This window comes from Rattus rattus, chromosome 12 (genome assembly GCF_011064425.1).
Source record: "Rattus rattus isolate New Zealand chromosome 12, Rrattus_CSIRO_v1, whole genome shotgun sequence".
Lineage (NCBI taxonomy): Eukaryota > Metazoa > Chordata > Mammalia > Rodentia > Muridae > Rattus > Rattus rattus.
The window spans coordinates 48,795,413-48,815,331 of record NC_046165.1 but is presented as its reverse complement, the minus strand read 5'-3'; the positions used below and the strand labels follow the sequence as shown (position 1 = coordinate 48,815,331).

The following is a 19,919-nucleotide window of genomic DNA, read 5'->3' as shown; positions in this document are numbered from 1 at the left end:
ACTTTATGAAATTCATAGGCAAATAGATGGAGCTAAAAAATATCATCCTGAGTGTGGTAACCCAGGCACAAAAAACAAACAATACAAACAAACAAAACACATGGTATGTACTTACTGATAAGTGGATTTTTGCCCAAAAGCTCAGATTACCCAAGATACAATCCACAGACCACATGAAGCTCAAAAAGAAGGATAAGCAAAGGGTGGACGCTTCAGTCCTTCTTAGAAGGGGAAACAAAAATTTTCATAGAAGGAGATACAAAGACAAAGTTTGGGGCAGAAACTGAAGGAATGGCCATTCAGAGACTGCCCCACCTGGGGATCCAACCCATATACATACAGCCACCAAACCCAGACAATATTGCTAATGCCAAGAAGTGCGCGCTGACAGGATCCTGATATAGCTGTCTCCTGAGAGGCCCTGCCAGAACATGACAAATACAGAGGCAAATGCTAGCAGCAAACCACTGAACTGAGAACAGGATCCCCACTGGAGTAGTTGAGGAAAGGATTGAAGGAGCTGAAGGGGTTTGCAACCCCATAAGAACAATACCAACCAACCAGAGCTCCCAGGGACTAAACCACCATCCAAAGAGTACACATGGATAGACCCATGACTCCAGCTGCATATGTAACAGAGGATGGCCTTGTTAGGCACCAATGGGAGGAAATGCCAAGGCTGGACCTCTCAGTGTAGGGGAATGTTAGGGCAGGGAGTCATGAAGGATTGCATAGATGGATGGGGGAACACCCTCATAGAAGAAGGGTATGGGAAATGGGATAGGGGGTTTATAAATGGGGAAACCCAGAAATGGGATAACATTTGAAATGTAAATAAAAATACCCAATTAAAAAACAAAGAGTTGGGCTGGAGAATGGCTCAGTGGTTAAGAGCACTGACTGCTCTTCCAGAGGTCATGAGTTCAATTCCCAGCAACTACATGGTGGCTCACAACAATCTGTAATGAGATCTGGTGCCCTCTTCTGGCCTGCAGTCACATATGCAGGCAGAATGCTGTACATAAAATAAATAAATAAATCTTTTTTTTTTTTTAAAGAGTCTAGGCTGCATGTGAATGAAAAGTTAGTAAGATACAAGTACAAACTTTCAGTTTGCTGTAAAACACTGCATTAGATTGAGAGGCTCCAAATTTTGAATGTGAAGAAAACCCATTTCTGTCAGCAACTCTCAGCAATGCATGAAATGACTTTGCTTCACAATAAGTCCTTTCCCAACTGGTGAGTCTGAAGCTTAACGCTGAAGACAATAAACTATTCATTGAGAGGGGCTTGGAGATCACCCAACCTCCTCCATCAGACATTTATGCCATCAGTCTCTCTCCCTCTCCCATGAATTCTGGAGCTGTCGTTTCTGTTGTTTAGCTAGCTATTTCAGACTGTGTTCTCCACTGACCCTGACCTTCAACTTTTAGCTAGCTAATCCTATGAACAGGATCCAGCCAAGGCAAAGAATTATAGTTGACTGTAGCAACCAAGAAAGCCAGACAAGCCAATGGCCAGGTGATAGAAGACAGATGTGACCCTCCCTGCTCACAGTGATCATCAGCCAACATCAATCAATGAGGGAAAAGGGAGCAGAGACAATAGCTGGGGGGTAGGGTGGGGAAGGAATCCCTGTGAGTACGTATGGTAAATGATAACACCAACACAGGAACCAGATTCAGGAAGGCAGATCAACTTTACTTGGTGTGATACAAAGCTTATATAATTTTGAGGATAGGGGTCAAAATATCCAGGATGGGCAAATGTCGTGGCTTACAGTACTGAAATGCCTCATTACCATGGGGAAGCATTTCAGGAATCTCAGTACCAGCTGAACAGGTTCTTTTCTGGAGAAAGGAAGTTGAACCTGTCTGTAATCTAACCAAGGTAGAGATATCTGGTGTATGGAGGGGTGCTGGGGGGGGGGGTTGAACTCCCCAGACAGAGTCAGGAAAGGGGAAGCCATGCTATATGAAGGGAATCCACCATATTGTACCGAGCTCCAGAAGGCTATCTGGACAATGGCAGATCCGACCTTTATTAGGAGGGCAACAGCAGGAAAGGTGGCATGTTTAGCTCTCTAAGATCTTTGGGGCTCAGCTCTAAGACCCACCTTACAGAGAGAAAGCTTTGACTATTTGATAAGGGTCTAACATTAGATAGAGGTGGATCTAGAACTGGGATATCGGGGGAAACCTTCCTGTAGGAACAAGCACTCACGCTGTTGCACCAGAATTTAGATTCCACTAGAGTGCTAGAAATCGTTGACAGATTACACTGTACTGCACGGTGAAGCAGTGTTCTAAAATAAATTTCCCCACTCCATAAAAATGGCATCTTATGGCTTCTCTGACTCATTTTTTCATCCATTTAGATTCTGACCCACAGAGAAAGTTGACACGGCTAAATAGTATTAAGTTCTCTGAGCACTCTCAGCTCATGAGACAACCACCAACCGCTGTTACACAGATCAATCCAAGCTAAACGCCGGAAACACAAACCTTAAGAGAGTGTGTCTTTTGTCTTCTTGTTGTCTAGAATAACAGAATCAATTTGGTTTCATCAAAAGACAAAAGTAATACCCCACACACTCACACCCTGGGGTTATTACACCGACTTAAACAGGGTGATGTTTTATGATACCCTGAATGATAAATTAATTTAACAAACAGAGGAGGAAAAACTACTAAGGCCCAGAGGCCCATCAACAATCAGTTCCCATTTTTCAGATTCTGGTGACATAAGTAAAATAAATTACCAGCTTCTTCCTGTGCATCCATCACCGTCTGCCCTGTGCAGAGTAGACATGACGCTAACAAGTGAGACTAAACCGCTCATATTGTCCCCCCCCACCCCCGCTGGGATTTCTGATGCTGCTTTTGGGGTAAGCCTTTTCAAGTTCTTAAATCTGGAAAGCGGATACCAAAACAACTTTTAATTTTTAGAGACAAGGAAACTAGCACCAAGCGTCATGAAAGAGCCTGACCTTGTTGGACGGCCCTCGATGTCCCCATCTCTACCTGTCAGTCAGTAAGTGGCTTGGAGTTCCTGCTCCCATGTCGGTTAGAGATGGTAGAGCCCATCACACGGATTCTAAGGATCCTGAGTGTCACAGTCAACATGCAAAGATGTCAGGAGAGGAGTGGGTTATGGTTCTTGGCTCATTTCCTAAAGAATGTAACCCGAGGATCCTAACTAGGGACTTCGTGTGCTAATGACAAGTCCATGTGGATTCCCCAATTTTTGTAGATTTTGGTAGGGGGTATTGATGGGCAGCGGTCTACAGGAACTCTGGCTTTCAGTTCAATGTCATTCTGTCGGTCTGTGGCCTGTGCCCCATCTCCTAACCCCTTGCAATTTGCAAAGCCATTTTTTTTACTATGTAGCCTAGATAAGCCTTAAGTTCACAATCCTCCTGCCTCAGCCTCCTGTCTTTAAAGAGTACAGAAATGCACCATGATAGCCAGTTAAGACTGAAGAAGAGGAGAGAAGGTACAGGGGCTGAAAGAAGAGAGAGGGGGACATGTTAATGAGATAGTTGATGAAGGAGGGAGGAGGAGGAGGAGGGGGGGAGCAGGAGGGGGAGGAGGAGGAGGAGGAGGAAGAGGAGGAGGAGGGACAGAGGGAAAGAGGTAAGACGTTAAAAGAGCAAGAAGGAAGGAGAAGGAGAAGCCATAACTCCACGGTGGTGTTGGCTGGCCCCAGCCTCCTCTGCCTTTATTGTGTCTCGAGTGGAGGATGGCCCTTTCTCCGCTGTCCCACAGGCACGCACTGCTGGGCCAACACAAGGAAGACAAAGGAAGGTTGAGGATTCTCTCCGGCCTGGTCTTGGCGTCTATGTCCACTGCCGAGGCCTCAGACCCTGCTGGGCTTTTTGGGATCTTTGTTGTTCTTGGCCGGCATGAAGGCATACAACTCCTCAATAAGCATCTCCATACGAGCTGTGACCTCAGTCACCGTGTCGATGACCAGCCGCTGCTGCAGCTTCAGCTTGTTGTTCTCCCACAGGGCCTTGTTCTCCTCCTGGAAGACGCGGTGTTCCTCACGCATGGCGTGGAGAGCCCTGTTCTCCTCCTGCAGCAGCCGGTTCTCCTCCCTCAGGGCCTGCAGTGCCTGATTCATCTCTCTCAGCAGCTGCAGGGGCTGAGCGCTGTCAGCTAGATTAGGGCCTGCCTTGACCTCTTCTTCCCCAGATGGCCCGGACAAGTTGGTAACCATCTCCCTCAGGGCGCGCAGCGTCTTTGAGTCCTCCTGTGTTGTAGGGGACCCTTTGGGCTCCTCAAAGTGGGAGGAGTGGCTTGTGCTCTGATCTGGCAGAAGCCCTGAATTATGGGGTTCCTCCTTGGGTGAGGAGGTGGGCTTGCCCTCCTCAGCAGAAGTCGCAATCTCTTCTGCCTGTGCCCAGTAGGCCTGCCTCTGCTCCAGCAACTGCTGGAGGGCCCGGTTCTCCTCTCGAATGAACTGTAGGGTGTTCTCCTTGCTACGCTGGGCAGGCAAAGTGGCGTTGTCTTTCTTCACTACTTCCTGGGAGGTTGTGTCTTTGTGCAGCAGTGGCGAGGAGGTCTGACTCTCCTCGTGGCCCAAACTGACCTTGTGCTCTTCCCAAAAGACCTGTAGAATCTTGTTCTCCTTGCGGAGGGCCTTGTTCTCATCCCTCAGAGCCCTGTTCTCATCCCGAAGAGACTTGTTCTCTTCCTGCAGCAGGTACTCCTTGGCCATCCTCTTGTGGTGCAGTTTATGGTGGAAGGAGGAGGAGGGAGAGAAGTAAGGTGACTGCAGGCGGCAGCTCTCGTTCACCCAACGCCCATCTTGGAAGACAAACATCTCGTCGCTGAGCTGCACTCGGGGAGGGTTGTAGTCTAGTTCCAGGTCGGCCTGGGAGGTGGGGCGCTCCATGGGGTCAAAGGGCATAGAGGAGAAGCGGTTGAGTGGGTAGGAGTGCTGGCTGGCTACCCTGCGGCTTATCCGGGGCATGGCAGCCTGCCTGGAGCAGCGAGGAGTGGTGTATAGGTTGTGGAGCCTCAGGAAGGGCTCCGTGCCCCTCTGTGGGAGGAAAAGCAGGAAGCTGTTAATGGAGAAACTGTTAAGAGGACTGCTCAGGGCGGACTAAGAGGCCTGGAGACCCCCTCATATGACCTCCAGGGATCTTCACAAGGAAATATACCCAGCCTTTGCTATTCTGGGTAGCATTCTTCTGAATTAATGATCACGGAACCATGGTTCCTAGGGGGAAAACTGGGGCAGGTTCATCATAAAATTTCTGTCGACTGACCAGATAGAACACCGTGCTTCTGTTTAAAGACACTGTCATGGATACGCAGGCTGACAGTGGGTGCATCATATACCATGAGCAGAACTTATCTGACGAGCTCGCTCTGCGGGGCACAGCACAGACCATGGTTATTAAGAAGAGTCTTTAACTGTATGTGTAGATGCCACTTTAAACGGTGAAGCCAACAAGGAGCACAAAAGTTTCAAAACCAAGCTGGCTTATAAACTGAAAACAAGACCCTTTTCCAGGATGAGTGTTCAAACAAGGGGGAGCACCCGAACCCCAGTTCTTGGCCGCATACCCACATACAAACTCTCTGTAGATCCTAGAGAGACCACAAATACTCTATGAGTACTAAAGCTGGTGTAGTCAAAAGGTCCATACATTCAGTCATAACTATAAAACCTATAAATAATTAACCGTGCACTGGGCAGGCCTATAACCCCAGATACTCAGAGACAGTGTAGAAAGGAATATAACCAGAACTTCCAGACCATACTGGATGCTTTCTATAGCAAGTCCCGACCAGGACTGCATAAAACAAGACCCTGTCTCAAAAAAGGAAAAGTCACACATAATAAGACCCAATCATGCAGCAGAAATGAAAGGTACTTATTTTTTTTTTTTCTTAACCTCTGGCCTTACCACTTATCAGTTATATGAATCTGGGCAAGTTGTGTGAATTCCAGTTTCTACGGTGTTAACCTGGGATAACTGCACCACCTTGAAGAAGGCATCAGATTCCTCAGAGTCGATGTTACAGGCATTTGCAGGAAGTCCAGCTGGTTATGTAGCCGCATTTTACCTGTATAATTCACTTAATCCTCACAGCGCTGGCAAGCGAAATACTATTTCAGCTTGAACATCCCTAATCTGAGAGTTCTTACTTCCAAAGTGCTCCAAACTCTGAAGTTTTCTGAGCATCTATGTAGTGTCTAAAGTGAGAAATCCCACACTTGCCTTCACACAGGTCCATGAAGTGGTAAAATTATTGTGAGTTGTATATGATATATAGATAAATAGGTAGCTAGGTAGATACATTATATAAATAGATATATACATAAATAGATGATTGATAGGTAGATAGATAGATGATAGATTAGATAGATAGATAAGATAGATAGACAGACAGACAGACAGACAGATAGATAGGATAGACAGACAGACAGACAGACAGACAGGCAGATAGATAGGTTGTTTATGCACGAGTTCTATTCCCTGAGAAGCCTCATTTCTTCTCTCCAAAATCAAAACCAACACAGCTCCTGAACATAGCATTCTAAGCATCCACGATGGGCGGGATTTAATCATCAACTTGACACAACCTAAAATCACCTGGGTATCTCAACGAGGAATTATCTGGATTGGGTTGTCCTGTGGCATACCTGTGAGAGGATTTTCTTAATTGGACTAATTGACGTAGGAAGACTCAGTTCACCATGGGTCGTACTACATATAGTGGTTTGGGTCCTGTACAGAATAAGAGTGGAGAAAGCAAGCTAAACATTAGAGGAATGTGAGCAATTAGTCTCCCTTTGCCCTTGCCTCCAGATGTGACCAGGTGTCTCACATCCATGCCTTGGCATCCTTACAGTGACAAGCCGTGAGCTGTAATTGTAAATCAGATAAGCCCTCTCCCCTAAGCTGTTTGTATAAGGACATTTTACCACAGCAACAGAAATAAATCCAGGACGGCAGCCACGTCATCTTCTTGAACCTGGAACCCAAAACACGGGTCCCGAGCCCCAAGAGCTTTGATCTCAAAACTCCCATGATTGAGTCCTACCAACAAGTTCTTGTTTCTCCGTTGCCTCTGAAAGGAGCCTAAACATGGCTGCTGTGCCTGCTTTCTGGGTTCCTAAGAGGATAACTAGTAGATAAGCCATCACAAAGACCAGAGTCCTGCTGGTGCCATTTAACAATTCCTGTTCTAAACCATGAAATGCTGAATAAATTGCTTTACCAAAAACTCTGCCAAAATGTGGGAAGCAAAGGTGAGCAAGACATAGTTCAAGACCTTGGGCTCCCTTACCCAGCGCTCACGGCCCTCCTGTCTGTCATAGTAGAGGAATTAAGCCTGGTAAGTGATAGTCCCAGATTTCTTCCATTGGCTGAACTAATCTGATGACCTGGGTCCTGACAAGAGGTCGATCTGTGCTTGACACATTTTGGAGGAGTCTACTGAACCTAGAAGTTTCAACCAGCAAAGGAAAGTCTCTTCTTGGTCTTTGGGACATCATCTCACATAGTGATAGAGATCAACAGGTGAAAAATGACAATGTTGGCTCCTTCATAGCAGAATGGGGAGCCAAGTTGTAGGAGGGGAGGAGCATGTGGTTCTGAGGCACAACACATCTTCTCCATTAGGTGTTTGAGAGGTGACCGAGAGAATCTTCAGGAGCAAGAAACAAATAACGTACTCATAGCTGTACCTAACAATGTGTTGGTGCTGGGGATCCAGGAAGAGCCCCTGGGTACAGACAAGGCCTTTGCAGATGCCTGAGATCCTCCCTATGGGTTGAAGTTCTTCCTACACCCCTCTTGATATTGAAGCCCTTCTTTCTAATGAAGATGCTTTAAAACACCAATAAGTGTGTGGCATAATCTTCCCATGGCTCCCGAGGAGCAGCAGAGCAGACGACTGAGAAAAAAAAAAAATGGAACAAAAAGCAACAAGAAAAGACACCGCCAGAATCTTACTGCTGCTGTGTGATTTCTAAAGACTCTGCCCAGACGGAGTTATTGGGGTGGTAGCCTTCTACCTAAAGAGTTTGGGAATGGACCTGGACAATGAGCGGCCAAACTTAGCTGACACTGCTGTGGTTTGAATGTGTCCTCTACATTTCATGTGCTGGGAACTTAATCCTCAAAGTCACATGCCAATGTTGTTTGAGAAGTGAGCCCTCTACGAGGCAGATTGGGTCTCGAGGGGATGACCGAACACATTCATGGTCAAGGGGCTGTTGCAGGAATGCATTACAAAGTGAGCTCTCTGTGCTTTGCTTGCTCACCAGAGGTGCCCTCCATCTTGTTCCAACACAAGAAGGCTCCTGCCAGAAGATGACCAGAGGCTACTAAAGTGCCATGACCTTGAACGCCCAGCCTCTATGCTTTTTAAACTGCCTGGTCTTGGGCATTTTGTTATAGTAACAGAAAACTGAGGAAACAGCACCGAACTTCTCTCCCCTACTTGTAAGACATAGCTACCACCACCCAGATGAGATATCCACATGCTCCCAGAAAGCCCAAGCTGCTTGACCAAGCTTTTAAAGCACCTGCTTTGCCAACACTATTGACAGTTAATTGGTAGAGAATGCATGTGAAACTAAAGGGCACTAGGGTCCTAGAAGGAGAAGCTATGGTGCTAACTTCACAGCTGAGTTCCATTGTCAATAAAAAATAAAGAAAGAAAGAAATAACTCACCTCTCTAGTGGTATGCTTAAAATACAATGTTTGTTATAATAAATGCTAACAGATGAAAAGATAATTCACAAGGTAAATGCGACTGGTTTTGATAGAATTTTAATGCTAATAGCAAAGAGAATAAAGGTCTCAGATGAAGTCAATTAATCATTTGATAGAATCTCCTAAAGTCTTGCTCTTACACTATTCCAGTTGGCATTGTCAAAAGAGGAGGAGGAAAAAGGCCTGGAAAACTAGCATGGGCACTGGGAAGTACTATCAGAGGTCATTGTGATCAAGATGCACATCTTTTTTTGATGACCTAGCAATAGCGATGTCTTAATGAAACTCAGAGTGTTCACTGGGGATGAAAGCCTGGGAAAGCAAGTCTCTATATAGAAGGAATCGAGAGATTAGTTGCTTAGACAGGAAATAGCACTACGGTTTCCAAGTCAACGTGCTAGAGGAAAATAGATGTGAAAACACTCATGTTCAATGTGAGGAGGAAAACATGGGAAATCAATAAGACCCAAGAAAACCTAAGGGTGACAACTAGTGAATCATAGCATTTACTGTGTAATTGGGATCTCCAGTCACTCACTAGGGCTGGGAGCTGAGAGCCAGAGGTGCAGTTACAATTCCCTTCCGAACAGAATGAGCTCAACTCAGAATGAAACCACATGGGCACAAAGACATGGGAAGCTTGGGGCTTAGCAATCCAGGTGAGGGGAGGGGAGGCACTATCTTCTAGAAGCAAGAGAACAACTAGAGCTATAACATCACCCGGTCCCAGTAAACAGGGTGACAGGCTGAGCACTGACCTGGGTTAAATGGAAGTTCTGTCCTTGCTACTAAACCTCCCAATTCCCACAGCTGTGAAATCTCTGCCTTACACTTGTGTGGCCCTGTGGCCAACACATGACGCCAGCAGCACTCCATCATATCCTTCCTCACTTTGTTGCATATAGGGGTCCTTCTCCTGACTATCTTGTCTGGGGAGGTACAGTGGGCAGAGAGGACTTCCTCACAGGCCTGGGAGGTAGACAAGTTTACATCATCTAGTTATCTATGACTACTTGCCAATCAATCCAAGAGGACCAGTCCAAAGTATCCTGGCAGGTTGCCTGGCTTGTGACCCCATGGCAGGTGGGACAGTAACCATCCAGGTAGTGATGAATATATTCCAGAAAAAGATACTTATGTCCTTCCTTCTACCTATCAGATTATTGAAACAATGGACCCCAAGAAATTTCTCCAGTAGCCTTCCTTTTGGAGAAGGTAAAGGCTCAAGGCCCATGCCATCCAGAGAGAGAGAGAGAGAGAGAGAGAGAGAGAGAGAGAGAGAGAGAGAAATTGTCTCTCAGAAAGGGATTTCACACAGCCCTTATTGTCAGACTACCCTACAGGAGAGCCTGAGGCTCAGACACTGATGCTGGGCTTGGACCACACCTTGGATGGGTACCTCTGGCCTACTAAAGAAACCCAAACTTCATGTCCAAGACGAACCTAGGAAATCATTAGACCTCTTTGTTCCTCCTTCAAGTATTGCAGCATTGAATAAATCTCCTCTTCCTGCTTTTCAACATCAGTCAATTGCTTAGTTGACCTATTGAAGACTGGTGACTAAGCCTGTCTGGCACACTCAAGGCCACATCTGGCCATGAGAAACAAATCTCCAGTCAGCAGTGATCCCTTCATTCCATATCCCTTTGCCCTCCAAAATCCAAATAGCTACACCAAGTCCTACGGCACAGGAAGTGAGGCTGGAGGTCCAGGGGACCAGAATTAACCCAAGACTTCTCAAATCACATTTCTCCTTGGCTGTTAAGCTGATTCTGGGAACTGGGGATAGAAAGCTGTGCCCCTAATATAAGGAACCAAAGGAACCATGCCCATCCTCACATACAGTAGCAGATGCATGTTGTACATATTAAGAATCAGACCTTGCAAGGTTCTAGAGGACGATCAGAACATAGTTCCCTAATATTCTAGCTCAGCTTTCATGAGCTGAACAAGATATAGAAGTGGCTGCTCACTCCAATGTTGTAAGGAAAACAAGTCTCCAGGCTGCTTCCTTGCCTGACTATATTTGCTGACCCGGTTACAGTTACACTCATACAGAACACCAATTAGAGAACCATCCTCTTTTGTACACACCTCCCTGGACCAAATTTTAGACAAATTACCTGTGTCTTGGGTCCCTCCATCCTACATTTCACCCCCTCTGGTTGCATGGTCCTGGTCTTCCAATGAGCTCTTAGGTAACTCTGGAGAAAGCAAGCCCACCCCTTTGTGACATAGCAGCAGAAGAAACTGTCAAATCAAAGGCATCCCACCAAGGAAGCTATTGCATGCCTGGAGACTAAGAACCACAAGCTGCAAGGGGTTTAACAATTCACTGGCCTCAAAAGAAGCAACTGAACACCCGTTCCCTAGTACCCATCTTCGGCCCACAACAGGGATTAATTCTTTTGGCAGCTGCAAATGGGCCACATGCTGGGGTGTCAGCTCCTGGGTTCATTCTGTGTCAGCTCCTGGGTTCATTCTGTGTCAGCTCCTGGGTTCATTCTCGTGCATAAGATGTCAATTCTAGTTCAAGCTAGAGTTCTCCACAGATTTCCAGAGTAGTTAAACATAATGAAGAGTCTCCTTTGGTCAAGTTAGATTTTTCTTACAGTATCATCAAACCTTGAAAGGTTGGGGGGGGGGAGTAGGGTGGGGAGAGGGGGTACTTGAATAGTCAACGCAGCCCCCTCATTTAAAGCCAGAGGATCCCAAGGTCCAGAGAGACCATGTGTCCTCCCCGCAGACACACAACCAGGGAAAACCCAACATGACAAGAACTGAAACAGCTGACTTCCTTGTTCATTCTATAAGGTTTGTAAACAGGGTTATTGTAGCGAGAATTAGTAAGTTACATCCTTCTGTGACTGTCCCTACCTGAGGTAGAATCACATTGATTGGAATTTCTAGGCTCTCAGATCTGATCTCTCTCTTTCTCGTAAAATTTGGCCTCGAGTGCTGTGAAAAAGAAAAAAAAAAATTAGATTTCTCCTCCTCAACCCACCTTCAGGGCCTCAGTGGCTCACCTGAAATAAATAACTGCTTACACACTTCTTACAAATTAATTATATACCTAATAATAATAATAATAATAATAATAATAATAATCTCAGTGTAAAGGTTCGTGTAGATGATACCTGGCCAGAAAGAAACCTTACTGATCACTGGACAGAAGTCAATGCAGGAATTAGCAAACATAAAAACCCTGTTGAAAGTTCCTGAAGCAGTTCTTCCCGGCCTTAAACTATTATTTCCGTATCAAGAAAGTAACCATACCAATGTGAGGTGCCAGGTATAGGTCCTGTGCATAAGCTGGTCACCAAAACACTCAGAACATTCCAGAGGTGACATCACAGAACAATATGGTGGTTTTCAGAGCTCATGGTTTTTCTCTAAGCAGCTTGGGTGGCAAGCAGGCTTCTGTCAGCAGGAAGGGTTGTTGCTGGCTGTGCCCACAGGGCTAGCCAGGGTCAGTGTGACGCACAATGGCCCCAACATTCACACTTGTTTGGTCACCCAGGCTGCAGCTCAGGCTCACTGCCAGGCTGGTTTGAAACCTCCCGCTCACTTCTCCTCAGAGGTGTCAGCTCCTCCAGCCTTGGGAAGGGAGAAAAGGAGCTGTTCAGACCTGGGGAGGGTTGGCACTACTGAGGGGCTCTAGCTCAGCTCCACTCTGATACTAGCTATATCGAGTTACTGTGCAGGCCCCAGAAGTTAGGGGCTCAGCCCTGCAAGATGACCCTCACCTGAGGGACCAATCTCAGATCAAGCTGTGATCAGCCACAAATCAGGGGCTCCGCTGACCTGCTCCTCACATTTAGTAGTTGGCTCTCAGAACTGAGGAAAATGCTTTTACTTAGGATCTCGGCTTTACTGGGAAGGAAGCAGATCAGTAGGGGCCTGCGGAAGTAACAGGATGAGAGATTGGAGGGGTAGCTTCAGGCCTTCTCTGGACCCACCTGCCCCCCAGCATTTTCAGCACCAGTGTCTGAATTCTGTTGTATATCCTGTTGAATATCATTATGTAGGCAAATTTAATGAAATCATTGGTCTTTGATCATTTAAATGCCAACTCCTTCCTTCCCCTGAGGTAGAAGTGTGCTGAAAATTCCAACTTTCTAACCCCGTGATTGTTCCCTCTAGCAACTATCCCCCACCCTCCTAGGGTCATCATTCCACTAGGTAGCATAAGCTGATAAGTGCTCCAAGGAAGATCCTGTCAGGACATTTAAGGCTGTTCAGATAGAAAAGTACAAGTATACGATTATAGCACAGGTAGAAGTTGCTTCAAGGCCACAATATCCAGTTCCTCCGTCTTTAGTTCTGTCAGACCTATTACCTCCAGAGCTCCCGTGTGTATCTTAGTTCTGTGTGATTTTGTCCCTTGGAGTAGGGAGAGAGTGGTGACCCAAGATCAGAAGATCCAGAGATTCTGAAATTGGCTACTTGAGTCCCAAATACCCAAATTACAAACAAATCTCGGTATAAGACAATGTGAATATACAAAGCATAAGTGCATCCATTGCCAAAGACTTCGTCTCTACAAAGGAACTTCAGGACTTTTTCTTAACTCTGTGTGTGTGTGTGTGTGTGTGTGTGTGTGTGTGTGTGTGTGTGTGATATGTGTATGTATACATGCACCTGTGTGTGTGTGTGTGATATGTATGTATACATGCACCTGTGTGTGTGTGTGTGTGTGTGTGTGTGATATGTATGTATGCATGCAAGTGTGTGTGGTGGGAGTGTGTGTGTGTGTGTGTGATGTGTGCATGCATGTGTATGTGTGTGATATGTGTATGTATACATGCACCTCTGTGTGTGTGTGTGTGTGTGTGTGTGTGTGTGTGTGTGTGTGTGTGTGTGTGGGTACATGTGGAAGACAGAAGATAACTTTGGGTATCATGCCTCAGCTGTCATCCATCCTGTATTTTAAGACATTGGCCTGGAACTTGATTATCAGATGAGGTTGACTGGCGGCGAGCCCCATGGATCTGCCTGTGTCCTCCTTGTCAGCACTGCCCAACAAGGGGGGATCTCATGACAAGAGGTGGGTGACAGCAGGATTTTTAGGATATTTTTCACATGGGTTGGGAGATCAAATTCAGTTCCTCGCAGTTGCAAACCCACTGAGCTACTTGGCTCGCTTATGTAATTTTAAAATTGTACTTATGAATGCTCACTGCTGGATTTACCGCTGTTGCCATTTTAAAGTGTATAGTCGGATAGTTTTGAGTATATTCACATTGTTGTATAAGAACATTCTAGAATTCTCTCATCTTAGTAAACTATGACTTCTATTAACCACCACTCCTCCCTCTCCCTTCCTTCCAGTGCTTAGTAACCACGTTTTCTGATTCCATGATTTAAACTACCCTAATATCTTAGTTAGAATTTCTATTACTACAATAAAATACTGTGACCAAAAGCAACCTGGGGAGGAAAGGGTTTACTCCACCTCGCTCTTCTAGATAAACACTTCATGGCCAAGGGACGCTAGGGCAAGAGGCAGGGGTGGTGAAGGAGTGCTGCTTACTGGCTTGCTTTCATGACTTGTTCAGCCTGGTTTCTTATAGCATCTAAGATCATCAAACCAGGGATGGCCCCATCCACAGTGAGCTGGGCTCTCACCCACCAATAACCACAGGCCCCACAGGCTTGTCTTATGGAGGTACTTTCTCACTTGTGTTTGTCTTCCAGGATAACTAACTGGAGTCAAGTAGAAAAAAGAAACAAACAAAAACCCCAATAAATTACTCAGCACAATTAGATATTGTATATGAGTGGCATTGTTGAGTATTGGTCCTTTCGTGACAAGATTTACCCAACTTGAAACAAATGTCAAGATATCCTTCTTTTAAAAAGCTGAATCACCTTTTCATGATAATCAGATATCTTTTGGGTAGCGCCTGCTCCTTAGCTACTAGAAATAATGCTACCGTCAACTTGAGCGTGCAAACATCTCTCTGAGATTCTGCTCTGAATTATTTTGGATACATGTCCAGAAGTAGAACTGCTCAATGACAACATAATTCCATTTTTAATTTGGAGAGCACCTCCTCATTGTTTTTGTGTGGCTCCTGCATTATGTAACCTTCCCACCACTCTCACACTTGCAGCTTTATGTGGATGATACCTGTACTGCCTGAAAATTTAATTCCATTTCTCCTCATGCACATACTCCAGAGATGCATCTGCACACTACAGGGTGTAGGCAGTTTGGGAGAGGCATAGGAGGCACTCTAAAGTAAGGGGCACTCTTACATCCCAGAAGTCACCCAAAGAGTAATGCCTCTTGGCAAAAGGAGAAAGAGGTCATGAGCTGAATATCATCACAAGTGACATCCAAACTTGAAGGCCTCACATAACTTTCTCCAAGAGAACAGAAACTCTAGCTCTTTCCTGAAACTGATTAAACTGTTCACTGATCCAAGAGGGAGGACTCTGATCCAAAAGGTAGCAATGGAGGGGATAGAGAGATGGCCCAGTGGTTAAACACATGGGCTGCTCTTCCAAAGGACTCAGGACTGATCTTTAGCAACGCACATGGCAGTTCAAAATTATCTCTGACTCCAGTTCCAAACACACACTTAGTCTTGGGACTGCTCGTTACTGTTCCATCACACACAGGCAAGGAAGACAGCCAGGCTTAGCCACCACACAGACTTAGACCAGGGGATCTGGTGGTATCTCACCTGAATCCCGGACACCGACATCTGCGCTGCACCCACCCTCTCCTAAGTGTCTACCTAGAAGGCGCCATAAGCGCTCACCACCAGATGAAACACATGTAGGTGACTTTCTGTAATCTTCCATTCAAAGGTGTCGGGAGCCTCTGAGGTAGCCCTGGAACATCTCGGGGTGCACCCACTAAAAACTGTCTTTGCCCCAGAGTTAGTCTATGAACACTGGTGTCTCAGTCTTTGGGAATCTGCTGGTGCCTCCAGAATGTTGCAAGTTTAGTTAATCAGAAAACACACATTGACACTCTTAAAGCCAAAAAGAAAGTCTTTATTGATGGCCAGCAACTGCACAGAGAACTCCAAATCATGCAGACCATAATCTTCAGGGTATTGATGTTACTGTTGTTGTTGTTGTTGTTATTGTTGTTGTTGTTGTTGTTGTTGTTGACTTTTATGCATAAAAACCACATTCTCATCGATATATTTCAGGTAACAAAACCAAAAAGCACAAAATTACAAAAGCCAAAAAAACAAAGTTAATGCATTTAGGGACGTTCTAGTCAGTGCTCTATTGTTGTGAAAAGACACCATGACCAGGGCAACTCATGAAAGGAAGCGTTTTATTGGGGTCTTATTTACAGCCTCAGAAGTTTAGTCCGTTACCATCGTGACTGCAGGCATGGCAGACACGGTGATGGAGCAGGAGCTGAGAGCCACATCCTGATCCATAGACCAAGAGAAAGACACTGAGCTTTGAAACCTTAATGCCCACCCCCAGTAATACACTTTTCCCAATAAGGCCACACCTCTTAATCCTTCTAATCTGTTCAAGTAGTACCACTCCCTAGTGACTAGGCATTCAAATATATGAGCCTATGAGAGCCATTCTTATTCAAACCACCACAGGGACTTTCCTGAATCCTGAAAATATGGACCAGGTCTTTGTTGGATTGCTTCTTTGTTTCTGCTTTGGCAGGTGTCAGGGCCTACGAGTTGTGTTTTAAGGTCAGAATGGTGCCTCTAACCTGGCTTCAGTTATGCTGAGATCTTGGCGGCCCATGACATAAACAAGAACGGCATAACTAGACTTTATGTTACAACTAGACTATGGTGTTCTGTCCATATGTAATTCAGGCCAGCCTTGAAGTTCCTGTTGTCCTGTCTTAGCCCTTGAAGTACTAAGATCACAGGCATATGTCACCACTGGGTATATCATTGAAATACTGTTTTAATCATTGTAATATGATTTAGGGGACTAAGATGGCTCATGGGTAAAGGTGTCTGCTGCACAGCCTGGGTGCCTAGGTTTAACCACATGGTTGAAGGAGAGAACAGGACTCCTGTAAGCGGTCCTCTGACCTCCACACACATACATGTTTGCTGTGCCATGGCATAAATCCACCCCAAACAAACAAATGCATAAATGTAAAACACGATTTTAAATAGTACCATTTTATCTTAGTCATCAATAATGCCAAAGAATCCTATGTTTTCATTAAAAAGGTAAATTAACAATAGAAATTTACCAGTTGAAATAAAAAAGCATAAGATTCTAAGTTCGGTTTAGTTGGAGTTTTGAGTTAAGTGCCTGCCATCCCTGAAGAGGCTATCTCATAATGATCTGCAGATCTAAATGGGAAAGTGTATTATTGATTGTGACTTCTAAGTTGTAATATTCAATATTCAATATGCTCAAAGGATGCAAAAAATTCTGGCAAAGTTTCCCCTGTGGAATTTCTACTTCTCATCTTGTGGGTTGGTTATTCTCACTGGTTGGAAAAGTGAAATTGTTGGAATTAAATGATGGTAGTGGATGTGCAATTCTAGAAATAACTAAAAATTGCTTTATATGCTTTTAAAGGAGGAAGCTTACTGTCTTAGGGTTTCTATTCCTGCACAAAACATCGTGAGCAAGAAACAGGGACTTTTCAAGAAACAAGAACACTGACTAAAACGAAAGGGTTTATTCAGCTTACACTTTCACATTGCTGTTCATCACCAAAGAAAGTCAGAATAGAAACTCACACAGGGCAGGAACCAGGAGGCAGGAGCTGATGCAGAGGCCATGGAGGGATGTTACTTCCTGGCTTGCTTCCCCTGGCTTTCTCAGCTTGCTTTCTTATAGAACCCAACACTACCAACACAGGGATGGTACCACCCACAATAGGCTAGGCCCACCTCCATTGGTCACTAATTGAGAAAACGCCTTACAGCTGGACTCATGGCAGCATTTCCTCAAGGGAGGCTCCTTTCCCTGTGATAAATCCAGCTTGTATCAAGTTGACACACAAAACCAGCCAGTACACTTACATATAAATAAAATCTCAATTTAAAAAATGTTCATTAGGAGATTTTGACCCAAATTAAAACCCATCTAAAACTGTTCTAAAAAAATTGTTTTAGACAGAATTCCATAACATGTTTTTCCTGTCAGATATAGCTGTTCCATATTTATTTAGTGCAAGGTGTGCATAAATTGATGGAGATATATTTCACCACAATTTTCAGATTGCCCTCTTTATTGGATATCTTTCTTTCAAAAACACATTAAAATCAAATAAAAAAACAAAACAAAAACTCTTAGCTTACTACTCATTGTTAACCTGACATCTCTACCAGAAAGAGTATAGGGGGTGGGAGGAGATACAGTACATTTTCTTTCTTTACAAACGGTTCCGAGATAACACCCTATACACAGCCACTTGTCACCACAAAGGCCAGAAAACGTGGTGCTTGGTGTGTAGCAAAAAGAGAAATCTGCAAAACCTTCACTGGCACCAGAGACTTCCAGATCATTCTCTGTAATGAGGCAAAAAGAGATGTTCAAATTTCATACAACCCCATCACTTTTTAAAAGCAGGTTGGTTCCGTTCATGCCACGCTATGATGTGTTGCACATATCACCTCAACTGCTCTGTGGCAACAGTTTGGCCAGAGATAAATCTCTACGACTTTAAATAAACAAAGGCAAGACAAATAAACTTCCTGAGGGATGCTACCCCAGAGGTGTGGTGGTTTGAATGTGCTTGGCCCATTGGCAATATTAGGAGGTGTGGCCTTGTTAGAGTGGGTGTAGCCTCGTTGGAGGAATTGTGTCAGTGTGGGCATGGGTTTTAAGACCCTTGTCTTAGCTGCCTGGAAGTCAGTCTTCTCTTGACTGCCTTTGGATGAAGATGTAGAACTCTTAGCTCCTCCAGCCTCACATCTACCTGGACACTGCCATGTTCCCACCTTAATGCTAATGGACTGAACCTCTGAACTTGCCAGCCCAATTAAGTGTTGTCCTTTATAAGAGTTGCCTTGGTCATGGTGTCTGTTCACAGCAGTAAAACCCTAACTAAGACAATAGACCTCCCGCATCCTCTTTTCATTGCAGCCAAAGCAGCCACACAGTCAAACGCTATCTTCAACTGCTGCTCCCTCAGCAGGTCATCTCCAGTAGGGACGTTACTTACAGTTGAGAACGTATTTCTTCGGGCATGCCTTCTGTAGCTCACTCACCAAACAGCAGTGCCTTGCATGGTCTAGCATCAAAGCGGAAGCTCCATCTGCATTCCAAACAGCTGTACAGCAACCACTTCCTGGTTTATTTCCATCACTGGTTTCATCCAAGCTTTCTTGGCATCCATCAGCAACCTCTGCAGCTAAGGATAAAAATTCACTCCATTTAATCATTCAGGAACGACTTATTGAGTATCTTGAATGAGCCAACCACTCACAGTCTGAGGAAGTAATGAACAAAATTAAATTTTTATAAAGCTATACCCCTATAAGGAAAGGCCAATGATAAACAGGTTTAAGAATTCAAATACAAATTATCCTGCCAAATCTTCTGGGGACCACTTCCAGGACATGAGTATCTGTGTGCTTAATCAAGTCTTCTATATAAAATGGTGGCTTATGAAATAAAAAATGAACACAAAATGACACCATGTTTGAATTAACCTACCCACATCTTTATGGTTTAATCATCTTTGAGTTATTTATGTTCCCCAAACAATGAAGATAGTGATTAGATTTTATTGTTTAAGGGATGACAAAAAAAGTTCTGTACATGTTCAACACTGACTCGAATTTTTCCAAATATTTTGTTCTGTGTGTCTCTCATGAGTCCACAAATATGGAACCAGTATAAATGGACGACCAACTTTAGATGCCAGGAATGCCAGGCCAATTCAGCTGCTTACTGAGGTAGCAATGGGCCAGCTGTTACAGGCAGTGAAGAGGCCTCTGTGAGGAAGTGGGTGAGACTGTCTTGACCTTTCAAACAGAATGCCAGCAGAAAGGGCAGCCTTAAAGAATTGACTAGACCACAGAAGCTAGTGTACCTGGAGGCAGAGGGAGGGTTAGGGATGTGGGAGAGGCAGAGAGCAGAGGGCAGTCTAGGGAGGTGACAGAGGACTTTGAGGGCTGTGACTTTTTTTCTGAGTGGCAATGGGAAAAAGTCCTTAGAAGGTGTGCATTAGACATGCATGACCTAACATAGATAAGAAAAGTT

At 44.8% G+C, this 19,919-nt stretch overlaps 1 protein-coding gene across 1 annotated transcript; it reads right to left on the bottom strand.

Annotated features, from left to right (window-relative positions):
• Window positions 1–3,689: 3,689 nt before the first annotated feature.
• On the bottom strand, window positions 3,690–19,123 carry Cby2 (chibby family member 2). The gene is made up of 3 exons (XM_032917766.1): window positions 18,923–19,123; window positions 11,619–11,699; window positions 3,690–5,046 (listed from the first exon to the last, which is right to left on the bottom strand). The coding sequence occupies exons 1-3, from the start codon at window positions 19,094–19,096 to the stop codon at window positions 3,859–3,861; spliced, it is 1,443 nt and encodes a 480-aa protein (XP_032773657.1). The 5' UTR covers window positions 19,097–19,123; the 3' UTR covers window positions 3,690–3,858.
• Window positions 19,124–19,919: the final 796 nt, after the last annotated feature.